Consider the following 24,015-nt stretch of genomic DNA (forward strand, 5'->3'; position numbering starts at 1 on the left):
AGTTATTATCTTAGTTTTTAGTCGGCTCCCTAAACGTGAATTCTGTAAACACTTAGGGTGTTATTGTTATTTGTAATTCGTGAGAAGTGTGTCATTAAATTTACAAGGCTTTGCACACAAGCATATTTTCGGGATGAGCCATAATTACATTATAATATTATTTTAAGAGCAGTTGTATTTAATATTGTTTAGAGAAAATATAATGACCATTATGAAGTTTACTAACAACAATAGAATATAAAAAATATTCTATTTTTCAAAAAGCTATAATCGATTTTAAGCAGCTTAAGCGCGTAATTTGATTTTGACAGTTAACTTTACACTCTTTACAGCACTGTGTAATCATTGAGTATTGAGCAGCACTACCGTGCCAAAGGGAGTAAACAGACTTTAACAACACTTTTTTATTTGTTTTGTGTTAAATTTGTTCAAAATATGTCGACTCGTTTAAGTTTTGACGATGGTGATCAAAATACCAATCCTAGAATAATGACATTTCGTCCCAGCTATGAGGAGTTTAAAAACTTTGCCGATTACATAGCGTACATGGAATCACGTGGGGCCCATAAGGCCGGCCTCGTTAAAATTATTCCTCCCGTTGAGTGGATTCCGCGCAAATCGGGCTACGATATTGAGAACATAAATATGACAATCCCAGCACCGATTAATCAGGTCGTTACGGGGTAAGTGCTCGTAATGATGCATGTTTTGAAATATATTAATTAATCACTCGACCACCAGAGCACATGGAGTTTATCAGCAATTCAACATTCAACAGAGACGTCAAATGACATTGCGTCAATTTCGGGACAAGGCCAATTCGGAGATGTTTCAGACGCCGCGCCACATTGACTACGAAGATTTGGAGCGCAAGTATTGGAAGAACATAACATATATATCGCCAGATTATGCTGCCGATGTCAAGGGTTCACTAAGTGATGAAGATTTGGACGTATGGAATATTGGACGACTGGACACTATCCTGAATTTGGTTAATACCGATTATGGTATCGAAATCGATGGCGTTAATACAGCTTATTTGTACTTCGGGATGTGGAAGAGCTCCTTTGCCTGGCACACCGAGGATATGGATTTATATTCCATCAATTATTTGCATTTTGGTGCCCCAAAAACTTGGTATGCCATACCGCCAGCCCATGGCAGACGCTTGGAAAAGTTGGCCAACAGTCTTTTCAATGAGAACCATCAGGAATGCAATGCCTACTTGCGTCACAAGATGACTATGATCAGTCCTAAGGTCTTGCGTCAGCACAATATACCGTACAATAAGATTACACAGGAGGCAGGCGAAATAATGATCACGTTTCCTTTCGGCTATCATGCTGGATTCAATCATGGCTTCAATGGTGCCGAGTCCACAAATTTCGCCTCAAAACGTTGGATCGAGTATGGGAAACGTGCCAGTATTTGTAAATGCCGTAGTGATATGGTTAAAATATCCATGGAGACATTTGTGCGTCACTTTCAGCCAGAACGCTATCAAAACTGGCTGCGCGGCGAAGACTACGGCAACCACCCGGAGGAGCCTGGCAAAATATGCGCTGCAGCGGCACCCACTATTAATGAGTACAAAATGATTGAAGAAAGGTAAACACAATTACTGCAAATATCAATTCTTTAATTGAAAATTAATATACATTTTACACTAGAACGCAGTTATCGAAATTGAAGGGCAATTCTGCTCAAAAGCGTGGCTGCTCTATGCCCAACGATATTGAAGAAGCCAATGATGACGATGACAAAGCAAGCGTGGCCAGCAGCAGTTTGAACACAAAGCAAGTCATGGTCAAGCTACGCAAAATGCCAATGCCAGCTTCAAATGAAGCTACTAGCGACGAAAAAGCTGCGCCTTCGAGTTCAGCTGCCATAACCAAAGAGAAATATGATTTCAATTCAATTGCAGTTGTGCGTGTGAAGCGGCTATGGAACGCTTTACCATGCACGGAGAACGGCACAAATCTACTCCCAAACGGAGTTGTTAAGAATACGAAACGTATGCGCTTTCAGACAAAAGTGCTGACACTGGACGACGATGAGTAAGTATGCCAGAAAGTCGGCATACTCCACAATCATATCGATCTCCGTTGTTAGTAGCTTTATAATTACAGACTCAATCAAAGATATTCTATAAGTTAGCTAAATAACAAGGACAAATGCGGATTTTGCAATATTTTAATACATTTATAAAGAAATCACATTCTGGACCTTGTAATAAACCGATAATAAAATGACCATTGATCATTTTAGTTGCATTTTGTTTTTATTTATTCCTTCAGTTTACAGATGGGGCTGCAGCTGATTGTCGATGTACCTCCCCTATGAAATGATTATATACGGCGTACTACACATTAAGTACGATGTTTATTTAACTTGAAACGCAGCTCGTCAAGTTCGCATATGCCAGTTTTACATATAAACAGTAGGTATCCCAAACGTTTCGATATCACTGTGAAATGATTGAATACAGACAGAGGCTAAGAAAAGCCGGCTTAAACGTACAATAATATTAATAACTGCTTCAAACTTATATATTTTGTTTTTTTCTTTCGTCGTATGAACTTAACACTTGTCTTCTCTGTTATTTTATGTATGCATTGTAATATGTATGTATATGAATAAAATTATGAACAAAAAGATAAATTTGATCGAAATACAAAAAAAGTTACATGAAATCTTTTCTGTGCTTGCACATTTTTCATGTTTAGGTGTATAAATATTTTTCCTTTCCTCTTATTTTTTTGTTATTCCAGGACTCGCGAAGCAAATTGAATATGTTTTGAATTCGCACAGATTGCACTAATGAGTTTTACATTTGCTTTGCTTTGAAAAATATCCGTGTGAAAGGGCGTCAAATGCACGGCAGGATGGGAGGTGCACGCATTCTAAATGCGTGCAAAGATGTATAGATGCGTAATGTGTATGCGGTATGCAGCTAATCTGTAATCGTTTGATGATTACTGGCGGAACAGGATTTCATATCTTTTTTTTTACTTATATGTTGCTGTTGTTGGGAAGGGGGAAGGGTGAATTGGCAGGCGCTAATTGATATCCGGAAGATATCTCTAGTGGCAGGCAAATTATAAAAATTTTGGAACGATAATGTTTATAATATTAAACACAAACTTAGGCGAGATAGCTATAAGTGTCCTTGTGTCCTTCCATACGCTCGAGATACTCCTTCTCAATCAAAATATCGATGCACTTCTTAATGACGGGCACGTTGGGCTTAAATCGAGTCGACAGCTGATTGAGCACCTCAGATATGAGATTCGTATGATTGAGGCGCTTACGCATCTTCATGATGCGAACAATCGCAGCCTGTATCAATAGCTTTCGATCCTCCTCAATGTGTTTGGTGACAGTCTCCTGTTCCACCTTAAGCTCAGTCTTCAACGGGTGATTGATGTTAATGCGACGCTTCTTGCTCTTGTAATCCAAAAACAATTCCACTGTCGAGTCGGGCGTCAATGCGCTTTCGCTGTCGCTTGAAGTCAGCACTTTGGCTTTGAGCAAAATTTGCAATACCTTTACATTTCACAACCGAAAAAAAGAGAAAATGACCAAAGGTTAGTCAACATAATTAGCGAATCAAAAATGTGTCAACTCTCACCTGTATCAAGTTCTCCAGCTGCGACTGTGTGTTGTCGCGCAACTGTTGCACGGTAAAGCTGGGTTGATCGTTGAACTGCAACAGCACTGACATCTGGAACGTGCTCACTTGCAGTGTGTATACATTGCTGCGATTCACGTTCATTATAAGTTCGCCCTTGCACTTGTGGTACAGCCAGTTCAGTTTGCGACCTGAATGACGCGCCGAGTAGAAGATGGTAAACTGTTGCACGGAACGCTCCAATTCCGAGGGCAGCAGAAAGTTGTTGTTTTGGGTAAAGGGCCAAGCATTGGTGGACAGCACCTCGATACCAAAATCAATTTCGGACGTTATGCTTTGGGTCTTCAGGTACTCCTTGAAGTTTGAATTCAAATCCTTGGACAAGCCAATGTCCTGGAACATACGCTGCAGCTTAACAGTGTATTCATAACCGCATGTTTGCTTCAGCTTGGAGATCATCATTGCCTCGGCATCATCCGATGCCGATGTATGACTGACTAAACGCTTTGCCAGCATATTAGAGTAGTACTTCTGGAAGACATCTTTGTCTTCAATGTATTTGAAGACGACCATCACTTGATTTAGATTATCCTCAAGCTCCTTATCCTCGGGATTCTTCGATGATTTCTTGAGCAACAGATCGCAATATTTGGCCAACAATTCGGGTGATTTGCTGGCATTATTGGGTTTCGTAACCACATTCGAATTGATAAATTTGCCACAAGCTTTATCCAACGAGGCCACAAATCCATTGTCATTATCAAAGGCGGTCAAAACGAGCGCATTATACTTTTTATGTGTATCGAGTATAGTTTGTACATAGGTTTTTGGATCGTTGGCCGCATCGCTGGTGCAGCATTTCTCAATGGCTTCCGTGCCCTGTTGCAGTATGTGATCCTCGAGTATTTTCTTCAATTGATCTAGATTTTTGGGTGATAGAGCGACCAGTGAGTACATACGTTTCAGATCATCATTTCTGTCAGCGTTCAACAGATTTTGGAACTCGGCGTGGAATAATCTCAGATGCTTCTCAATCAGTACCTAAAATGCAAATAATTAATATACGTTATCCAAGACCTCAAATATTTATACTAACCTGTTCGCATGTCAATTTCAAGACATCTGCAGTAGTCTCATGTAGGTACGACAATGCATTCTTTGAATTGCGACCACGTACACGTTGTTTCTCCTCCTCCAGTCGATTCTCGACATGCTTCAAATACTCAGTCACAGTGTTGGTTGATAGGAACGCATCAGACTCTTTTTCGTAGAAAGCGTATGTGTCGGCAATGAATTTAACTTCGAAATTGTCTTTATACACCGACAACTTTTGTTCGGTGGCATCAGCGTCCTCTTCATTGAAACTCAACTCTACGTAGCATTCGATAACATCGCGCACCAAAGCGCGATTAATGAGTTTGCCATGACGTTCCTCCTCGATGGACTTGAGAATCGCTTTGGTCACCGGCTCGTTGAGCACCTGGAATAGATGACCCTTCCATGCGACAAGTGCCAGTCGATAAATCTTATAGATGCCCTTCTGGCCCTCCTCGCACTCGCGCTTCACCCAATTACGATTGAGATAATTGCAAATGCCATTGAGCACTTTGCTGGAGAACTGATACAACTTCCATTGCTTAGTATAGCGTGATAGAAGAACTTCTTCGCCACTAATCGACTGAAACTTGGTCAGCAAATCCCTTAGATAATCCTTGAGAAAGAGCTCCAAGCGATCGTAGAGTTTCTTGCCCACCAACTGTGCACCGCCTGCCTTGCCACTGCTGCGCCCACTTGGGGCAGCACTTACACTTGTGCAATAGTCATACACATGCGTATAGAAGCGCATATATTGCTTGCGAGTCAGTGACTTTTCATGATCATATATCTGCAATATACCCTCGACTAGCTCCTTCCAGATGTCGTCCAAGTTAACGGGTCGCTGTGTTGTCTGTGCATTGCTCGAGCGATTCATTTTGGTAGCCGATGGCAAATCTTGTTTGCCTTCTACCCGTTCGTGGTGTTGTTGTTGTTGTTGCTGCTGCTGCTGTTGTTGCTGCGATTGTTGTTGTTGCCGCTGATGCTGATGTTGCGTAGAGAGAACAACCGAAGATGTGGTTTGACTATCCTGATGACGTCGCTTAGCTCCAGATCTCGTCTTGGGTATTTTGGTCGGAATTTTGGCAATTTAAATTTTACAATTTGTAAGAGATATTATACAAATATATCTTTTATATTTATATTTTAATCTGAAAATAAAGTATATGAAATAGAGAAATATGTTAATAAAGTAGGCCCCGCTTCAACTCCAATTGTCAAAATTCAATGTCATTTTATTGCGATACATAACAACAATAAAATATCTGTTATTATCATATTGGCATTGTATGTGCAATAAACACAGCTTTACACTTTGTGTATGTATATGTAATAACAGTTAAAGCTTGCGTTTACATAGCCTTGCAGCATACACTCACACAAACACAAACACACACATACACCTGCATATGAGAGATTGCAGGTGTGTGTAAGTTCGCTAACAAGAAAAAGTGGCAACTTGTGCATGTTTGTTTGTATGTATGCACTAGCATAATTTAACTTCCTGATTAAATAAACACACCAAACACACACACACACACAGTGATGATGACGAACCAGAGTAAAAAATAAATAGAAGGGCGTAGCATTTGCAATTTTAATTGCATTGCAAATACTTTTAATGCAGTTGCATGTTGATTGGGTGCGCAAAAATGTCTCTTCAACGTATTTCATTGGCATTAAATCTGTAACGACGTCGTGATTTCCCTTTTGGAGCACACGTATTTTTTTCTTTTGTTCGCCATTTTCACAATCACTGGCACACAACACAAAACGTCTTAAAAGGGCAATTGCGATGCGTGAAAACACCAATTTACCTGTTGCGATATATTGTTGAATGTTACGCATAAAGTGTACGCAATTTTTAGACATTTTCAACTTTAATTTAACTATATAAATGTTTTTCTATCAGCGCTTGCACAAAATTCACTTTTTCATCTAAAAGGAAGTACAATGCTGCCAAATTGGTTTAGCAAATGACAATCATGATTTCGATAGTGTGGCAGCATTGTTTCTCGTAAGTTGGCAGGTCGATACAATGTTATCGATAAAGAAAACTGAACACCGATACGATAACAATATTGTGAGCTACGTAGCCCTAGTCAGTGTAAATAAATAGTAATAACAAAGCCGACGAATTTTTGAAAACGTCACAACAAATACGTGTAACCCATTTGGCGCTTAAAGTAGTAAATAGACACTAAATATAAATGGAGCTAACGTCACATGGTTGGCAACTGTTAAGTGTTGCACTCTTGCTGTTCATATTGCTGCTGCAACAACAACAAATCGACGCAGCGGCTGCAACTAAAAATGACACAGAATCCAACGTTGCTGCTAAGGGAATTTCAGTGAAAAAAGAACGACCGCTATCACCACAATCGCATGCGGAAATTGAAGCTGCAACTGTAACGCCAACGAAAGTAGAGGCAGGAAAACCAGTGGAAATAAATGAAGCGCCACAGCAGCAGAAGTTGAACCCCCCACAGCAGTCGGCGGGTGGGGAAAACGTGCATTCGACAGCTGATGAGGCTGTCGTCATGCCCGTTGATGAAAATGTGCACATAGAACGCTCCAAGACCAAAGGCGATGACATGGACTTTGCGGACTCCTTTACGCCTGTCTATTACGTGCTTGTAGGCATAACAAGTTCAGCCATTTTGCTGTTGATTGCTCGCGTTTATCGGTAAGTAGTGCATTTATGTATATAGTATATATGTGAGCGTGTGTGTGTGTGATGACCATTTAGATTTCACCATTTGACACACACACATTTGCATATTCATGAGCTGATAAGGTTGAAATTCTATTCACTTCTTGTTCGTTTGCAGCCTGCGCTTGTCACGCGCTGAGCGCAAATATGGTGTGCAAGGGGATCGAGCGAATCAGGAGCTGACACCGCTGCCTATGGCCATTGAGGATGTGAACAGCGATGAGGACGAGGATCATACGCTCTTCGAGGTCAATCGCCAGAGTATACGCATCTTATGAAGTCGCAACGATAACAAATAACCATGATAGCTTGCTGAAAAAGTAACTTGCAACACACACCACGCAAAAAAAAACCCACTTTACACGATTCTCAGTTAAGAAACTCGCCTTCTCAGTTGCTCAGTGTGTAACAACAACAACAACAATAACAACAACGATTGTATTGTAGTGTATTATTGTAGTCGTACTAACCTAACTGTATAATTGCCTTAAGATTTACATTATACGCAAAGTTCTCTCTCAAACTTAACACACACACACACACAATGCAAACAGTTGAAGTTCATGTTTCAAACAAAAACAAAAAAACATTTGTGATAACAATAATAAATACCATATGTATGTATGTAATGTAAGAGTTGCAATGCTTTTAAAACTAATTTTGTACACTTACCTTACTATAACTATAAGTTGTACAAGTATATTGAATATTGCTTGTAACAATTGTGTCTACAACTTGAAATAAATGTTAAAAAAAGAAAAACCAAAAGATTAAAGTCATCCATCATTTATTTATTCTCGACTTTTGCTTTATTTTGTTCGACTTAACAATTAATACGATACACAAGCATATTATGATAATCATTATCCTTCTTTCTGTTCGACTTACACAAAAATGCACTGACAAACTTAACAGCTAAGATCACAAAAATAATTTATTAACAATACTGCGGCTGCGGTTGCCAAAACCACCAAAACACAACAAACAATCTAATATGCCTAACGACTAAAGACTAAAAATTAGTATCTCTGCTTTTGCTAAACGCCTTTTCGAATTTTCGTATGTTATTATGATTGATCTCTATGAATTACTACGGCACTTTAATTTTGTTTACAATCTTCTCAATCCATTTACATATAGTATATAGTAAGTCTACATAATTATGCGATATTTAATCAGCTAGCTAAGTAGTTAGTCATCATTAATATATAGTACTATACATAAAGATTAGTTAAAGAGTGTTTGCTCTGTTCCGTTTTTATTTGGCTAAATCATGCTGCCAAACATGCGTTTGCCGCGCGTTAAAACCAAACTGACAACCATAACGGTCAACAGAAAGAAGACCAGACTTAGAAACGTGGTGATGAAGCGACATCTTTGGCGGAACTTTTTCTCCTTTTCCATTTTGAGGCGCAGCTGCTCGGCGCGCGGCAAGTCGAGTGTAAAATCCGATTCGGGTCGAGAAGATGGCTGCATGGAGATAAGAAATAAATGGTGTTATATTAAATATGAAAATATAGCAGGAATATTAAATTGACAGTATTGCAATTATCTTCTCAAAACAGAGATGATTATTACTGCTGGCTTTCATTTAAATAAGTTTTGCAATTAAGTTAATTACTGCTTGGTGGTGAAATCTTTAAACTAAGCTTGTACGATAAGAAATAATGTACGTTATTTTGAATATCAAAATATTATAAATCAGTATAACAATTATCTCCCCATCGATCGATTGAAAATGGGGATGAATACTTCTGCTGTTTATTTTATTTTCAAATAAGTTTTGCAATTAACTTAATTAATGTTTTTGGCGTTGAGAGTTGCCGAGCTTTGCTTTAAGCTTTTTATTGATAATCGATTATGCAGATGCTAATTAGATTGCAGGGTATGCTGTGTGGGCCAGACAAAGACAACGCGATAAAGAAACAGCGATGATGAAGATCATCATCAAGCGGAGCATATCTCAAGTTGACCATCACATCAGAGCCAGAGTCAGAGTCAGAGTGGACGAGTGACCAACCAGTGATCAGTGACTGACGATTGCTTTGACATTGATGCCTCACAAGTTGATCTATTGATCTTATTTTATGTTTGCATACATAACATACAATGATATTTTAGGCTAAGGTTTTGCTGCTTATTCGCTGCGTTTAACTCCCGTTTGGCCGCCCTTCTCTCCGCGTAAATGTTTCTTGATTTATTTGTTAAAAATTTGAGGCTCAGTCACAAATTGTTTGCCATAAATCACAGCATAAGTATTGCACATTATTGTACATTTTTTGCATTTTAACTCTGAGGCGTGGCACACTGCCCACATTCTCTCCCTCTCACACTCACGCACACACACTCATAGCCAAACACACAGACAGAATACGAATACATGCAAAAAAGGGCGCAACGCACAACAATTTGACCCACTAAGCGGCCATTTGCTTGTTGTTTTCTTTTTCGCATCATCTTTTTGAAATTTTAGCGACACAACCTTGAAATCAGTTCGACAAAAAATAATACAAACACACACACACACACGCACGCGTGCATATTTATTATATGAATGTAGTAGTATGTGTGTGTGTGTTGACAGGCGAGTTGTTTGTTGCCTTTTGTTGATTCTCGCAAAACACGTTAAATTGTTATGCAATTTATGTAACATTTTACATTGTGAAATAATAAACAAGTCCACAGACATGAATGAAACAGAGCACAGCTAGAATTGACAGCAAACAAATATTATAATTAACTCAACGTTAAGCAAAAAATAAGCATTTACCCTGGGGGGGGACTACAACATTTTTTACAAGCCAAGCAAATTCGTCAAGAATTATAAATTAATGAATGATTCATTCATTCATTCATTAATTTGTGTGTTAGGTTCAGTGAACGAACAACTCTCGCATTAAAGCAATGGGAGCTCGATTAAAACATGAAGCAATCATGGAGAGTAATGGAGAACCATTGTTGTAAAAAGAGCAATAAACATTACACACGCATAGCCGGATGCTAAGTTCAAATTCTATAACAACTTAATGATATGTATCATATCGCATTTATTGTTTTCCAAGATCCGCATTTATCCAATTATCCAAAAATATCAGCGAGTGAAAGTTACGCATATGCAATAGTCATTAAAGGGCATTCAAGTGTAATTTTTATGTGTTTTTGTGTTAAAAGTGTTTTCAACACACACACACACACACACATACACAGCAAGCCATTTTAAGGTGTGTGTACATCAGTCAAACAATTCGCATTTTTTTGCACTTCATTGTAAGAGCGTATTTATTTATTTATCTTTGTACCCTGTAAGCAGTGAAAGTGTTTGAGAAGGGTATGCTAGACAGCAGAGCAGTTTACGATGCAGCTTAGTGCTTTGAAAAATGAACTGCTTGCTTGAAGTTGTGCATATCATTGCAAGCAGTGCAAACACTTGTTCGTGCATAGGGAACTGCAGGTGATTAGCTAGTCTGGCACTGCCCACCTTCTCTGCTGGAGCACTCTTTCATCTTTTTTTTTTTGTTTGCTAGCTGTCTTCGGTTCGTTTTGGGTGATCATTTTTGTGCCGTGTCCGATTATTTTTTTTTAGCCTGAGTTTCAGTTTCGGTTTGTTGTCAATGGGTTACACACACACGCACACAGACGTACTCAAATACTCATTTCAGACACATATGCGAGATATGAAATGAGAAATTAAAATGAAAACAACTTTACGGTATATTTTTGCCTTCCGGCTTCTTTTCGCTTCTTCTCTAGCCATTCCCCTCACTCCTACAGCAGATTGGCATTTTGCGTTTGCTTTTGCATTTGCGTTTATTTTTGCTTTTGCGTTTGCTTGTCTGAGGTTAGTGATGCCTTTAGCTGCTGCGGCGGCTGCTGTTGTTGTTGTTGCTGTTGTTGTTGTTGTTGCTGTTGTTGTTGTTGTTGTTGTCGTTTGTTATTATTGCTGCTGTTTATCAGTCAAAGTACTTTGAAAAGACGACGTAATCGAAGCGTCGACGTTGACGGGAAAATTACCGCATAGTCTTGCGAGCGTGTGTGTGTCTGTCTGTGTGTGTGTGTGTGTGTATTCGTGTATAACGGTTTTATTGGCCCGGCAAGCAAATCAGGTGCACGTGGCTGCGTAACGCGAGTATGGAACACACACACACACGCAAATTAACTTGGAATTGGAATTTGGATGGGGAGAGTGATTGCTGATTGAGAGCTGTCAAGAGGCGTGAAATGTAAGTAAGAAAAGTGTGTGCGTGTGTGTGTGAGCGTATTTGCATATTATAAAAGATAAAAGAGACATTGACAATTGTATCTGAGAATCGAATGAATGTCAATCAGCTGTGAGCAAATAAGAGGAATACTAATATTCAGACGATACGATGCACTACTTGTCGAGCCACCCTCGGCGGGGAATGGCAACGGCAACGGCAACGGCAACTTGTTGGACCCCGCCCTAAAGTCAAACAAGTGACGCGGCTCATTTGCAAATGATGCCACACGCATGCGGCAATAAATTATAAATAAATAAATAACATACAAATATACATATGACAAATATATTTGATATTGATTCGCTAAATATACACAGACACACACACACACACTCACAAATATTTATTAGGCGTAAACTGATGCTGTAAATTCCCCTCGAAAAACCAGCCTTGAAATTAATTCGAGAGTGCCCGGTTTTATTTGATTTGCCAAGATACTTTGCAATAGGCAGCAAGTTCAAAAGAAAATCCATAGTTAAACGAATTTGGGTGTTAGCTTTTAAATGTTGATGGCGGGGTAGCAGATACTTTTTTTTAATTTGCAACACACGTTTTTCTCTGACATTGAAACCAATATTGTTGTACATACACTTTTTGTTTTATTATGCTCTTTGTTGTTGTTGTATGTATTTGTTTCGTACTTTTTGGCTGGAAGTTGGCCAAGTTTAAATGTTGTTATTACCACATACGAGAGTGCATAAAGTTGAAAAATCGCTTGAGGTGAAAACAAATTTTAACACGTACTCATGCTAAGTACTTTTATGCATATGAGTCTCTCTTTATGAGTATGTGTTAGAGTGTGTGTTTATACTCGCATAATAAGAGTATATTTATGGTATGACTCTGTGGGAAATCCATGTGAACAAAGCACGTTTCGACATGCAAGTCTGTCTGCCATCCGTCCGTCTGTCCGTCTGTCCGTCCGTCTGCTACTTGCACTCATACTTATGCTTGGAGATAAGCCTGTTTATTATTGGATTTGGGCAATGCAGCTTCTTCAGAGACACCTGCGTCCATTGAAAGAAAGGGTATTTTGAGGCTGAGCACTTGCTTGTGGGAACCAGAAGAAGAAAGCCCAACTACCTCAATAACTTATGCATGTGTGCGAGGATGTTTGCTAACTTTATCTTTTGGCAGAAATGTTGCTAGAATTACAGCTAAAGTTATGACAACTTTCTTAAAATACTTCCAACTATGTTCTATATTTTTGTAATTAACAGTTGTCTATATATTAAAGTTGAAATGGGATTGGAAAATTGAGTAGATTGTAGTTAAAATTTGTATAGAAAATACAAAAGTTGAGATTTATATAGAGAGTACAATAAATTACAGTTGAAGCACATAGATATAGATATAGAAGTTTGTACAGAATAGATTGTAGTGGAAATTCGTATAAAGAATTCACCAGAAATACTTAAATTTTATGTTGGTTTAAGTAAACACATTTTGTTCCACAGTTTCATATTTAAATTTCAAATTTAAAAGTTATTAGTTTTTGTCAAAAAAGCATAAAATATATATACTATTTTCTTTTACTATTCACTTTTGCTTGCAATTCTATTTTTAAGCTATACTCAAAAATAGTTTTTACGTTGCATTAATTCACTTTTATTAAATATTATAAACAAAAATCCTTCAAATGTGTTTTGAATTCAAGGATGAAGATTCTTACTAAAGGGATATTTCCCATTTTTTTTATATAATTATTGATGTAGACTGGACAATGAATGCTCTCGGCAGAAAGGTGCAAAGTAAACTAACCCAATGTGCGATAACTGTGTTCAAACATTCAACAATCGAGAGTAAAAAACTTCTGCAAAAGATTTCGCAGCCATAACAAATTAGCGGTTTGATGTAAATTGAACTGAAGTGTGGCAATAGTCAGCGTGGTTTATATTGTTGGCTAATTGCCAGAGATTGACAGACTAAAGCTCTAAACTTATTTGATTGTATTACATTGTACGCTCGTAAATGGTTTATAAATGGAGTCGCCACTTTAAATACTATATGAAAATGTTTGAATCTCAAATTGATATTAAATAATACTTATTATTAAATAATTATGCTATTATGAGTTCAGCAAATATGCAATAGGAGAGTTTCCTACACCTTTTTTGTGTGGGCATTTTCCAGATGTTTTTCTTGCAGCATTGAAAACGCGTTCAACAGTAACTAACGAAATGTTGCACAAAAGAAAAGCCGCAAAAAAACAATAACAATAACGCTAACGCTAACAGCAAAATAAAACCAAACGGGCCGCCGGAAAATGTTTAGCAAAAAGCAAAAAAGAAAAGGAAAAACAAAATTGAGCACGCTTGAAAAGTTGGACAATCGATGGAGGGGAGAGGGAAGAGGGGAGACGGTGGCAAACGCATTTGGCATTTTGGCAGCTGGAGGCAGTTTAAACGGTAGCGACAGCTACACGAAATGCGTCAGTGTGTCAGTGAGTCAATCAACTCGAGCAGCAGCAAGGATAGGCGTGTGTGTGTGTGTGTGAGGGGGCGTGGCAGCATTGCAACACTTTCATTTACCACATAATTAGTCGAGCATTTAGCGTGCACGCTTTGCATTCGCAAAGCTTTGCCAAGCTGCATTCCCACTGCACACAGTACACGTGGCGTATGAGTAATCAGCTGAAATTCACAAAAGGAGAGGGAGTTGCAATTTAACTGCTTCCTGATTTTGCTAGCCGAAACTTATGTAAGCGCAGCATGCTTGCAGCGCAGCCGTGGGCAATCGTCATCAAAACTTTAACCTCAAGGCGGGGCCAAAGGCAACGCTTCACAAATTGTTCGTCTGCGGCAATTGCATCGCTGCTTTTGCCTTTGCTTTTGCCTTTGCCTTTGCCTTGGCCAACTGCCCAACGCGAGGGCTGCAACGCCAAGGAGGAAAAGAAGAGATGCCAAGCGAAAGTAGATAAGAGGGAAACACTTCCGAAATTCATAGACAACAATTTCAGTCGAAGTGATACAAGTTATCATCATACAAAGGCATTAGGAAAATATATTTGTTTTATAATTCGATCAGAGAAGATGTCGGATAAGTAAACAAATTTCTATGTCATAAATGAACCTACAGATATTAAAACCTATAAGCATTAATATTGCCAATATTTAAGTTGAAGTTTAAAATAGGAATTCCCTTCTCTTCATCATTATAATTCCACAATAAATAGAAATAGTTTTTTACTTTACAGTTAAAGAAAATAACTTAGGTGCGCATATCCCTCTAAGCTCCAGACATTTCAGAGTTTTCTCGAGGCACTGATCATATAATTATTATTATTTATAACATTTATAAGTTATTTAATTTGTATTATTCAATTAACTTGTATTTGTGAATTGATGTTTGATTATTGGCAACCGATAATTATAATTCAAATGACTTAGAAACCTCTCGCTTGTCAGGTAATGCAATTTATATTATGTGTGCCGAATAATAAACACATTTTTAATGTTTGCTGAAAATTTCATTATGATTATTTGATTTGTAATTACCAAATAGGTAACTAGGGAAATAGACTATACCATAAATATAAATATAGAAAATATGTATCTAGGAGAAGTAGATAAATTCCTGTCACATATCTCAAAAACTACAAGATCCACAATTTCCGAATTTTGTCTAAGTTTTCCCATCATCAGTGGAATTGTAAACTAAATGAAAATCAATTCAAATTTATAGTTAAAGGAAAACGTTTTTAAAGTGTTCTTAAATGTGACGATTGAATAATAAGTATTAAGCAAAAACTATTCATATGTTTTAGATTTGTTATCATCAAATAGTTTTATAATCCTTAAGAATGTGTATAAAGGCATCTCACTTATAGACATGCTCGAATCTAACTTTCTGGTAGCACTAATTGAATTTACGTAGATTAGATTTACAGGTAAAACAGCCCTCGCTCTGCCTGAGGAACTACAGCGAGCAGCGAACTGAGGAACTCGCAGTTTTTTTTGGTGCGTCGACTGGCGACATTTTCATGTCCACGTCCACATCCAGTTGCGAGTTGTTGTTTTTGGTTTTTGGTCTTTGGATTTTGGTTTTTGCTTTTGGTTTGCTCTTGGCCAAATGGAAATTGCCATAACACCCAGATTGTGCTGTGTCTGTTTAACTGCATTTGATGGGTGGCTGCAACGACGACGACGACGACGACAACGACAACGACGATGGTGATGGTGATTGCAACACTTTGCGGCAGCCACTTCTAAATAGTAAAAACTGCTGCGGCAGCAACTTTGTCGACCAGATCGCCTTACATTTTGTCGTCTTTTTTCGCGTATTTTCGTTTTTCGCATTCGTTTTCGGTTTTCGGTTTTCAGTTTTTGGTTTTCTGTTTTCGTTTTCATTTTGGCATTCATGACAGCAAACGAGTTATATGCCGGCCAATTTGCCGTGGGACGAGTTTCGTTTTCGCGGCCTGTCAACTGAGAACTTGCCCAGCAACCAGCCAGGAATGGGAAGCGAGAGGAGAGAGAGAGGAGAGAGGAAAGAGGACTCTGGTGGGCAGGCAGCGAATGTTTGCTCTTAGCCTGTTTTGGTTTTACACTGTTTTGGTCCAGCAGCAGCAGCAGCCCCTTTGCTTAATTGTGGCAACGTCCTTAAAGGTCATTCAAGTTGTAGGGCAACAATGTGGATTGCATCGCACCGGTTTTTCGTTATGGTCTCTGCCACTTGCCACTTGCCACTTGTGGCATGCCATGCTCTTGTTGTTGTCGCAGTTGCAGTTGCATTTTTTATCTGGGTCTCCATCGATGGCGGTCAGTTGGTCAGCCAGCCAGCCAGCCAGTCAGCTAGCCAGATAAGCAGGTAGCTGCTGCTACCTGTTCCACAAGATGCTGCAGGCCAGCGGCTGCTGCTGCATTTTTAACGGAATTTTAAGGTTAACCAGTACAGTTGCTGACGCTTCGCTCGTCGCTCTGTCGTTGTCATTATTATTGTTGTTGTTGTTGCCTTTTGCACTAACTGTTTGATTGCAGCCAGCATTAAAGCCAAGCTTACACAGCTTACAATGCGATCACAATGGAAGCGCGGAAGCCTCAAGTTCACAACCCACATATTGATAAGTAAATGCAGCAGCAAATATCGTAGAGAGTGGACCTAAAAGTGAGTTAACTAGATGGGAGTATACCCTGTAGCTAAAGCATTATTTATAATGATTTATTGAGGGAAGTTGTAGAAGATTTGTTGTAAAAACGAAAGAATTGGTGTCAGCTCTAAAATGTATTTTAGGTCCCGCATAATCTATTATAATAGTTTAACAAATTGTTTATTATGTTCCTTAAATTGTTTTATTTTTCGCTAAGTGATCTTCTTTTATCTTCTGCTCTTTACACTTGAACCTTAGTAATTATCACATTTACTAATAAAGTTTTTAATCAAGCAAAAAAGTAATTTAGCTGTTAAACAATTAAAAAGTAGAGTTGCAGAAGTGAAGAAGGTATAGATATAGATAGATATATGCAGACTAGATATACATAGATAGATATATAGATAGAGAGATATACATACATTTTCTGCAGTTCTTCTACATCATTATTTCGCTCTTTACTTGCATTTATATTTATTTACTCATTTGCAGTCAGATGAACTAATCTTAACAGGTTTATCCCAGATCATCTTGATAATTTAAATTTCTCTTCTACTTCAACTTTTCCTTCTCTACTTCCAAGCTGCAGGGTATTTGAAGCCGTGACCATAAGGCGAGTAAATTAATGTCGCGCACTGTTTGCCAATTGCTGTTTTTTGTGCTGTGAGCTGAGTCAACACAACAAATAGAGAAAACAACAAAAGCGACTTCTTTCTGTGTATTGGCATTGAAAGTGAAAACTCATTGAGATTCTCCATGCATTGGCCGAGAGACCAAACAAGGCCCACACCAAGTTGGCTTGATTACTTGCTCTATGCGATGTGTGAGTGTGCGAGTGTGCGAGTGTGTTTGTGTGTGTGAGCGTGTGTAGAGCGGATATTGCACAATCCAGAACGGAAAGGAAGTCAAACATGGGGCGAAGAACAAACGTTCGTTCGTTTCGTTTCGTTTCGTTTTGTTCTGTTTGCCAAACACTTAGATAAACGTGGCCGAGTTTAATTAAACGTTTTGCGCTTTACAAGCCACAATTGAAATGTGACTTTAAGCAAATACAACTAGTTAAAATCGTATGTACTTAATAAGTGTCTCTGCTGCAGCTGCAACTAAGAAAACTTTCAAGTGGACCAACCCATAACGTGTCAAGATTTCTATCTGCAACTCCAACTCCAACTGCAATTGCAACTGCAGAATGATACTTGAGCTTGGTTTGGCAATCGCGTTGACAGTCATTAGATGTAATTATGATCCCTTTGAGAATGGCATTAAACAGTAGCCTGCTTCACTGTGTGGCACGCACATCATTAATCATAATGCCAATAATACGTATCGAGAGACTCGTGTCTCGAGTCTCTGTTACCAAATTGAACATTGGCCATGACAGCGATAATATCTCGAATCGCCTGCTGCATAATAAAACAAACATCAGCATTGGCTGCCATTGTATGTATGTGTATGTGCGAGTATTTGTATGCTTAACAACAATAATAGTAATGATGGCGTCAATGCTGATGACGTCCGGTGATGGCGTTGTCGACGCATCCGTTGCTTCTGCTGCTGTTGTTGTGCGGGTGTCAACGGCACTCACGATAGTTGCGGCTGCAGCCAACAAGTAGCTGCAACATTGCTACCAAAATCGATCACATTGCGGCCAAGGATGAAATTAATAAAAGGTTGCACGAACCAATGAAACCAATGAACGAACGAACCAACAGCAACACAAAATTGATGCCATTTACATTGGCAAATTAATGAGTCAATGATTCGCTCTTCGATTCGATGAATAAAACGCCTTTGAATATGCAGCAGCAACAGCAGCAGCAGCTGCTTTTGATAAGCTCAAGTTGCCACTGTATTTGCTCTGGCCCCCACAGCAAAACATTTGCTTAATTGTCTTTACCTCGACTCTTGCTGCAGATATTAATCATATGCCTCGTTAAGTATACGCTCCGTAAGCCGGACAGTTGCTTTTCATTATGCTGGAGGCTTAGCAAAATTGTCAATTGTGCATAAACAGCAATTACACTCAGCTAACGATTGATTAAATTTGCCATTTCCATGTGCCATACCACAATAAGCCACACATACATACACATTACGTATACGAGCTGCATGCCCAGCATGCAAAATATCAAGTAGCTATAATTGCAGCTTGAGCTTTGGCACCTGGTCTTAGGTAGCATTTAATGGGCAGTGTTGAATGTTCTAATATAAGATTAAGCATACGCCTTGTAGGCTTATTGGCTTAGACAAAGCAGCTCTTTGTTTGAAATTGGTGCTTAAAATGTTCAAAGACAATATTAGCTTCGATTCATACTAAACACAGCAAACTAAAAGACTTAGAGATATTATCTTTGTTTGAAATTAGTTACTTAGAATGATTTAATACAATATTAAGCATACGCCTTGTAGGCTTAAAAGCTTAATTACATAGCAAACATAGAAGATGTTTAGAGCTGTTCATTGTTTGAAGTTAGTGTCTAGACTTAACTTCATACTAAGTACATAGAAAATTTATCTTTGAGAGAATGTTCTAAGACAATATTAAGTATTCGTCCTGTAGGCTTAATAACTTAACTACATACTTATAAAATATAAAGCTGTTCTTTGGTTGAAGAAAGTATTTAGAATGTTCTACGAGAATATTAATCATACGCCCCTTAATCTGAATAGTTTATCTGTATACGAAAAGTAGGAAACATTCATACCAAATTAAAATAAAGAGAATATAAGATATAGAGCGGTTCTTCAAAAGAATGTTCTAAGCAAATATTAAGCATACGCCATGTAGGCTGATTAGCTCAACTGCATAACAATCTTAGCAGATGTATAATGTTGATCTGTGTTTAAAGATAGTATTTCGAATATTTTAGGATGATATTAAGCATACGCCTTGTAAGCTGATTAGCATACATAGAATATAGAGTTGATCTTTGTTAGAATGTTCTAAGACCACATTAAGTATACGCACTGAATAGTTTAACTGCATACTAAATATAAAATTGTTGTGTTTGAAGTAATAAGCATGCTCTGTCAAAATATAATATTAATATTAGGTATACGTCCTGTAGGCTGATTAGAGCTGATCTCTGTTGGTTAACGTATAGAATGTTCTAAGACAATACTAAGCATACGCCACTTAATTCGACTAGCTTAATTCCATACTAAATATAGAAAACAAGGAAAATGTATAAAAATTCTTCTTCATTTGATATTAATACATAGAATGTTTAAAGAAAAGATATAATCTCTGTTTGAAGTTAGTGCTTAGAATGTTCTGAGATAATATTAAGCATACGCTTAGTTGCTTACAGATGCTCAGTTAGAATCTTGCTCTCCCTCAACCCCTTTCCATCACCCCTTTTACTCACATATGACAGCGTCGGATGAGCGCTGCTTATGACCAGCTCGTTGCCATGTCGCTGCTTGCCCAGCAACGATTGATGCAGTCGATTGGTGCCGTAGTACATCTCCCAGATGCTCGGCTTCTTGCGATGCCACTCCGCAATGCTGTCCACCTTATCGTTGCCGCTGCCACCGCCGCCGCCGCCGTTGCCCAGCCGTGATGTGGAACTTTCGGCTGCTAAGACGGGCTTGTGAAAGTTGAGATTGCGTTGCATTTGCGTGACCATCGTCGTAGTTGTCTTCAGTTCCAGTGGCGGCGAAGGCGTGCCCGAAGGAGTTGTCGTCGGAGTGGGCGTGGTAGTCTGCGTCAGAGTGGGCGTGACACTGCACGATGGTTCCGCAGATTCCACATAGCACTCGGCGACGGGAAAAACCTCGCTAATCGATTTGCGTTTCATTTTGAAATTGGGATCGCTGGCACAACGAATGGTCATGATTTGTTCGCGCACACTCAACGGACGTCCATTCGCCGAGATGAGCACACCATCGCGCACCGACTCGTAGGCATTGAGCTGCACATCGCCAGCGTAGCTGCGACGCCGTTCAAAGGCATTCTGCAGTCGTAGAACATGTTGTTGCCGGCCCAGGCCGCTGCACAGTTGCCGCAGCTCGAGTTCACTGTGCTGATTCATGCGCTGCAAATAGGATTCGAGTTCGTCCTTCAGGGTTTGTATCATGCCCTCCAGCTCCTGCGGAATGTCCGTGGTGGGCGTCGGCTGCAGCAGGCGAATCTTATCGCGCACATCTTCGAGCAGCTCGCGTGTGTTCTGGAAATGCAGCTGATCCTCGTAGCGCTTGGCATACGAGGCATTCGCCGTGGAGTCGGTGTCCAGGCGATAGGCATCCTCCGGGCAGGAGTTGATGTATTTGGCACACTTGTAGTTGTTCTCCTCCAGCTGCTCGTCGCTGAGAAAACTCGGATTATCAATGCCCGCAAACAGTTGCTGGCGCATTTGTTGCTGTTGTTGATGATGTTGTTGCTGCTGCTGTTGTTGTTGTTGCTGCTTTGGCTGCAGCAGAAAGGCATCCAAATCAATGTCTAGCAGTGAATCATCAATCGGCTCCAACTGTTGTTGCTGCTGCTGCTGTCGCTGGGTATCGTAGCCCTCGATGATGGTGGGCAACTGATTGTAGGCGCGCAGCTTTTCACCAATGTCCAGAGTTGTGGCTGCCGCTGATGTTGTACGCTCCTTGCTGTTGGCATCCTGCTGCATAAAGGACACAATGTGTTGCTGGGCATAGAGGCAGGGAAAGGTCTTCAAATGGCGATCCAAATTCTCAATGCTTGTTTCCAAAATGCGCAGCTTATCGCTGTAATGCGGCAACAATTGCTGCTGCTGCTGATGCTGTTGTTGATGTTTATGTTGCTGCTGTTGCTCCTGATGGCTGATGTTGGCAATTGTTCCATTGCCCGTTGTGCTGTCTGCTGTGGCCAGCGACTGGACAGCTGTGGTAGCCGCATCTTGCATTGCCAAACGCTGACTAATCGTCGTCACTTTCGTTGGCAGCTGCAATGCTGGTCGCTGTTTAGCGGCAACCATTTTGTCGCTCGCTTCTAGGATATCTATGACCGGTTCGCAATAGATGTGCTCGTCCAGCGAGTATGTGGAGCAAACATGGGAGCTATAGTAACCGGACGAGCCACTTTTATCCGTTGAATAGTGTGAGCCGCTGCCAGCACGAGTTGCCGATGTTGCTGCCGCTGCAGCAGCAGCAGCAGCTGTTGTTGCTGCTTGTGTTGTTGCTGCTGCTGCCGAAGTGCTGTTGTTGTTATTATTGTTGTTGCTAGTGTTGCCCAGGCCAGAGTCTGTGGTATGTGTGCTGCTGGCATTGGATGCAATCGAGCGTTTCTTGTTTCTCGTTTGAGCTGTTGCCATCGCTGTTGCTGTTGTGGTTGCTGCTGCTGCCGATGCCGATGCCACTGGCATTTCGTTTGCTGCTACTTTTGCTCTGGCCATAGATGTGCCCGTCTGGCATTCGAGTCCAGTCGAGCTATTCGCGTGGATCATCGAGAGCGACGCTGTCAATGGCATTGAAGTCACCACATGACCGCCAACACTGCAATAGAGAGAAAGAGAGAGAGAAACGAAAATGAGCAAGAAAAAATAAGAGTGCAAGTAAAATATCATGGAAAAATTTGTCGAGGAGTCGTCGCGACTCTCGGTCGAAAGGGAAACTTAAAGCTAGCCGCATTGCAATGAAAGTGGTTTCTGCTGCTCGTCGAGTCGATTGATGTGGGTTAGTAGTAGTTGTTGTTGTTGTTATTGTTGTTGTTTTTCCACGACAACGTTTTTATTTTTAGCTGTGTTTTCGCTTGTGCCACAAATCAGTGCAGCAAATACGAGTAGCGAGTCAGTGCTTGCAACAACTGCAGTTGCCGCAGTTGCTGTCAATTCAATAAATCTTCAGCTCAGCTCAACTTATTTAATAGCTCTTTAATGTGTCTGGAATTCTCAAGCTCCACTTTGTATGGAATATTTACATTTTAACGGAGTTTTTTTTTCTCGGTTTTTAACTACCGAAACCGAAATTGAAACCAAAATATCAAAAAAACTGCCAAGAAGTAAAAAAAAATCACATTTGCCATGCAACATCAAAATTCAATTCCGAACCGAAAAAGAAACTCGTTCTAAACAGGATTTCAGCTTGAGTAACTGTTGCAATTCCGTTTTTCTTTTCTTCATTTTTTGTTTGTTTTCGTTTTTTTTTTTTGGTAATATCTTGTGTGTTTTAGTTGCTACAAGTCAAAACCGTTAGGAGGCAGCTATTGGCCTTTTAGCGATTCTAAATCAGAGTTGGAAAATTTTGAAGACTACTCTTAACTAAGACTTATTAGCGTTTGTTATATTATATTTATAAAATGTAATTAATTGAAAAATGTAATTTCAGAAGCTTAACTGGGGAATCATTTAATTACAAATATTACTCTTTTTTGAGTATATGAATTACATAAAGGATTTTTATTGTTTTCATAAAATATTTTAATATTGTTTGATAAAGTCGAAAATTTCTCAATTTTTGAGCAGTTGGAAAATTGATGAGTACTCTTAATTCTTATTCTTATAATTTGTATATTATTCAGGAAAAGGATTAGATTTCAAATATATAATTTCTGTTCGCCAAACTTGAAAATCATTTAAAAAAACTATTTTGCAGGATTTAAAAAAAAAAGAATTCACTTCGAAAAATGAAATTTTGTTATTCATTTTACTGATGAATCATGTAATTTAAAATATTATTTTTTCTTATTATTTTGATGTAAGGTTTTCTAAAAGGATTTCATCTTATTTTTAGTGAGTTCTTTTATTGAATATTTTAATACTGTTTATAGAGGCAACAACTTATCAATTCTTGCATGTAACTTAAGCTTGTATGTTATTTTCGTAATTTAAGCTTGAGTTTAGTAGAGTTGAGTTACAAAATTCATTTATAAGAACAAGCTCTTGTACTACAATATATTTCAATCTGTGGAGAATGAAAAGTTGTCATGAATTTGGGACCAGAGGCGCCGCCGTTATGACTTTATTTAAAGGAGTCCGCCTTCGTCTCTAACTTGGGGCATTGGGTCAGATGCAACATTGAGGCATTGAAGCTTTGCGGCACGTTATAAATTCAAATTGGGCAATTGCGTAATAACGGTGTTCGTTCTTAGCCGACCATGTTGCAGCTCTCTGCTGCGTAATGCAACAAAATTGATAAGTTGCCACCAGTTTCGTTGTTGTTTAATGTTTTTTTTTTTTGGGTATGGACTTGGACTTGGGTTTTGGGCTTGGTTCACTGTGGAAGTATAAGAGTGGGGGCTATGCTATGGTTATTAAGACCAGCT

At 39.2% G+C, this 24,015-nt stretch overlaps 4 protein-coding genes across 6 annotated transcripts in view; 2 read left to right on the forward strand and 2 right to left on the reverse strand.

Moving 5' to 3' along the window:
* Nucleotides 1-364: 364 nt before the first annotated feature.
* LOC133845522 (probable lysine-specific demethylase 4A) lies at nucleotides 365-2,836 on the forward strand. 2 transcript variants are annotated; one of them, XR_009894789.1, is made up of 4 exons: nucleotides 365-683; nucleotides 742-1,608; nucleotides 1,671-2,229; nucleotides 2,298-2,836. XR_009894789.1 is itself a non-coding variant. In XM_062279997.1 (3 exons), the coding sequence occupies exons 1-3, from the start codon at nucleotides 436-438 to the stop codon at nucleotides 2,059-2,061; spliced, it is 1,506 nt and encodes a 501-aa protein (XP_062135981.1). In that variant the 5' UTR covers nucleotides 365-435; the 3' UTR covers nucleotides 2,062-2,266. The 2 variants fall into 2 exon arrangements, 1 of the variants encoding a protein (XP_062135981.1); XM_062279997.1 differs by lacking the exon at nucleotides 2,298-2,836 and having other exon boundaries at nucleotides 1,671-2,266.
* LOC133845517 (cullin homolog 1) lies at nucleotides 2,598-6,689 on the reverse strand. Its single transcript, XM_062279990.1, has 4 exons — nucleotides 6,544-6,689; nucleotides 4,728-5,877; nucleotides 3,632-4,672; nucleotides 2,598-3,546 (listed from the first exon to the last, which is right to left on the reverse strand). Exons 2-4 carry the CDS (start codon nucleotides 5,601-5,603, stop codon nucleotides 3,145-3,147), a joined length of 2,319 nt encoding a protein of 772 aa, XP_062135974.1. The 5' UTR covers nucleotides 5,604-5,877; nucleotides 6,544-6,689; the 3' UTR covers nucleotides 2,598-3,144.
* A 120-nt stretch (nucleotides 6,690-6,809) lies between these two features.
* LOC133845531 (uncharacterized) lies at nucleotides 6,810-8,201 on the forward strand. Its single transcript, XM_062280009.1, has 2 exons — nucleotides 6,810-7,412; nucleotides 7,558-8,201. Exons 1-2 carry the CDS (start codon nucleotides 6,937-6,939, stop codon nucleotides 7,715-7,717), a joined length of 636 nt encoding a protein of 211 aa, XP_062135993.1. The 5' UTR covers nucleotides 6,810-6,936; the 3' UTR covers nucleotides 7,718-8,201.
* Nucleotides 8,202-8,694: 493 nt separating this feature from the next.
* The window catches only part of LOC133845515 (uncharacterized), a 35,127-nt gene continuing 19,806 nt past the window's right edge, over nucleotides 8,695-24,015 (reverse strand). For both annotated transcript variants that reach the window (XM_062279988.1, XM_062279987.1), the window contains 2 exons: nucleotides 20,156-22,247; nucleotides 8,695-8,909 (listed from right to left, as the gene is read on the reverse strand). In XM_062279988.1, coding sequence (XP_062135972.1) covers nucleotides 8,706-8,909; nucleotides 20,156-22,247 — 2,296 coding nt within the window. In that variant the 3' untranslated portion in view covers nucleotides 8,695-8,705. The remainder of the gene's footprint in view (nucleotides 8,910-20,155; nucleotides 22,248-24,015) is intronic.

This window comes from Drosophila sulfurigaster, chromosome 3, assembly GCF_023558435.1.
Source record: "Drosophila sulfurigaster albostrigata strain 15112-1811.04 chromosome 3, ASM2355843v2, whole genome shotgun sequence".
Lineage (NCBI taxonomy): Eukaryota > Metazoa > Arthropoda > Insecta > Diptera > Drosophilidae > Drosophila > Drosophila sulfurigaster.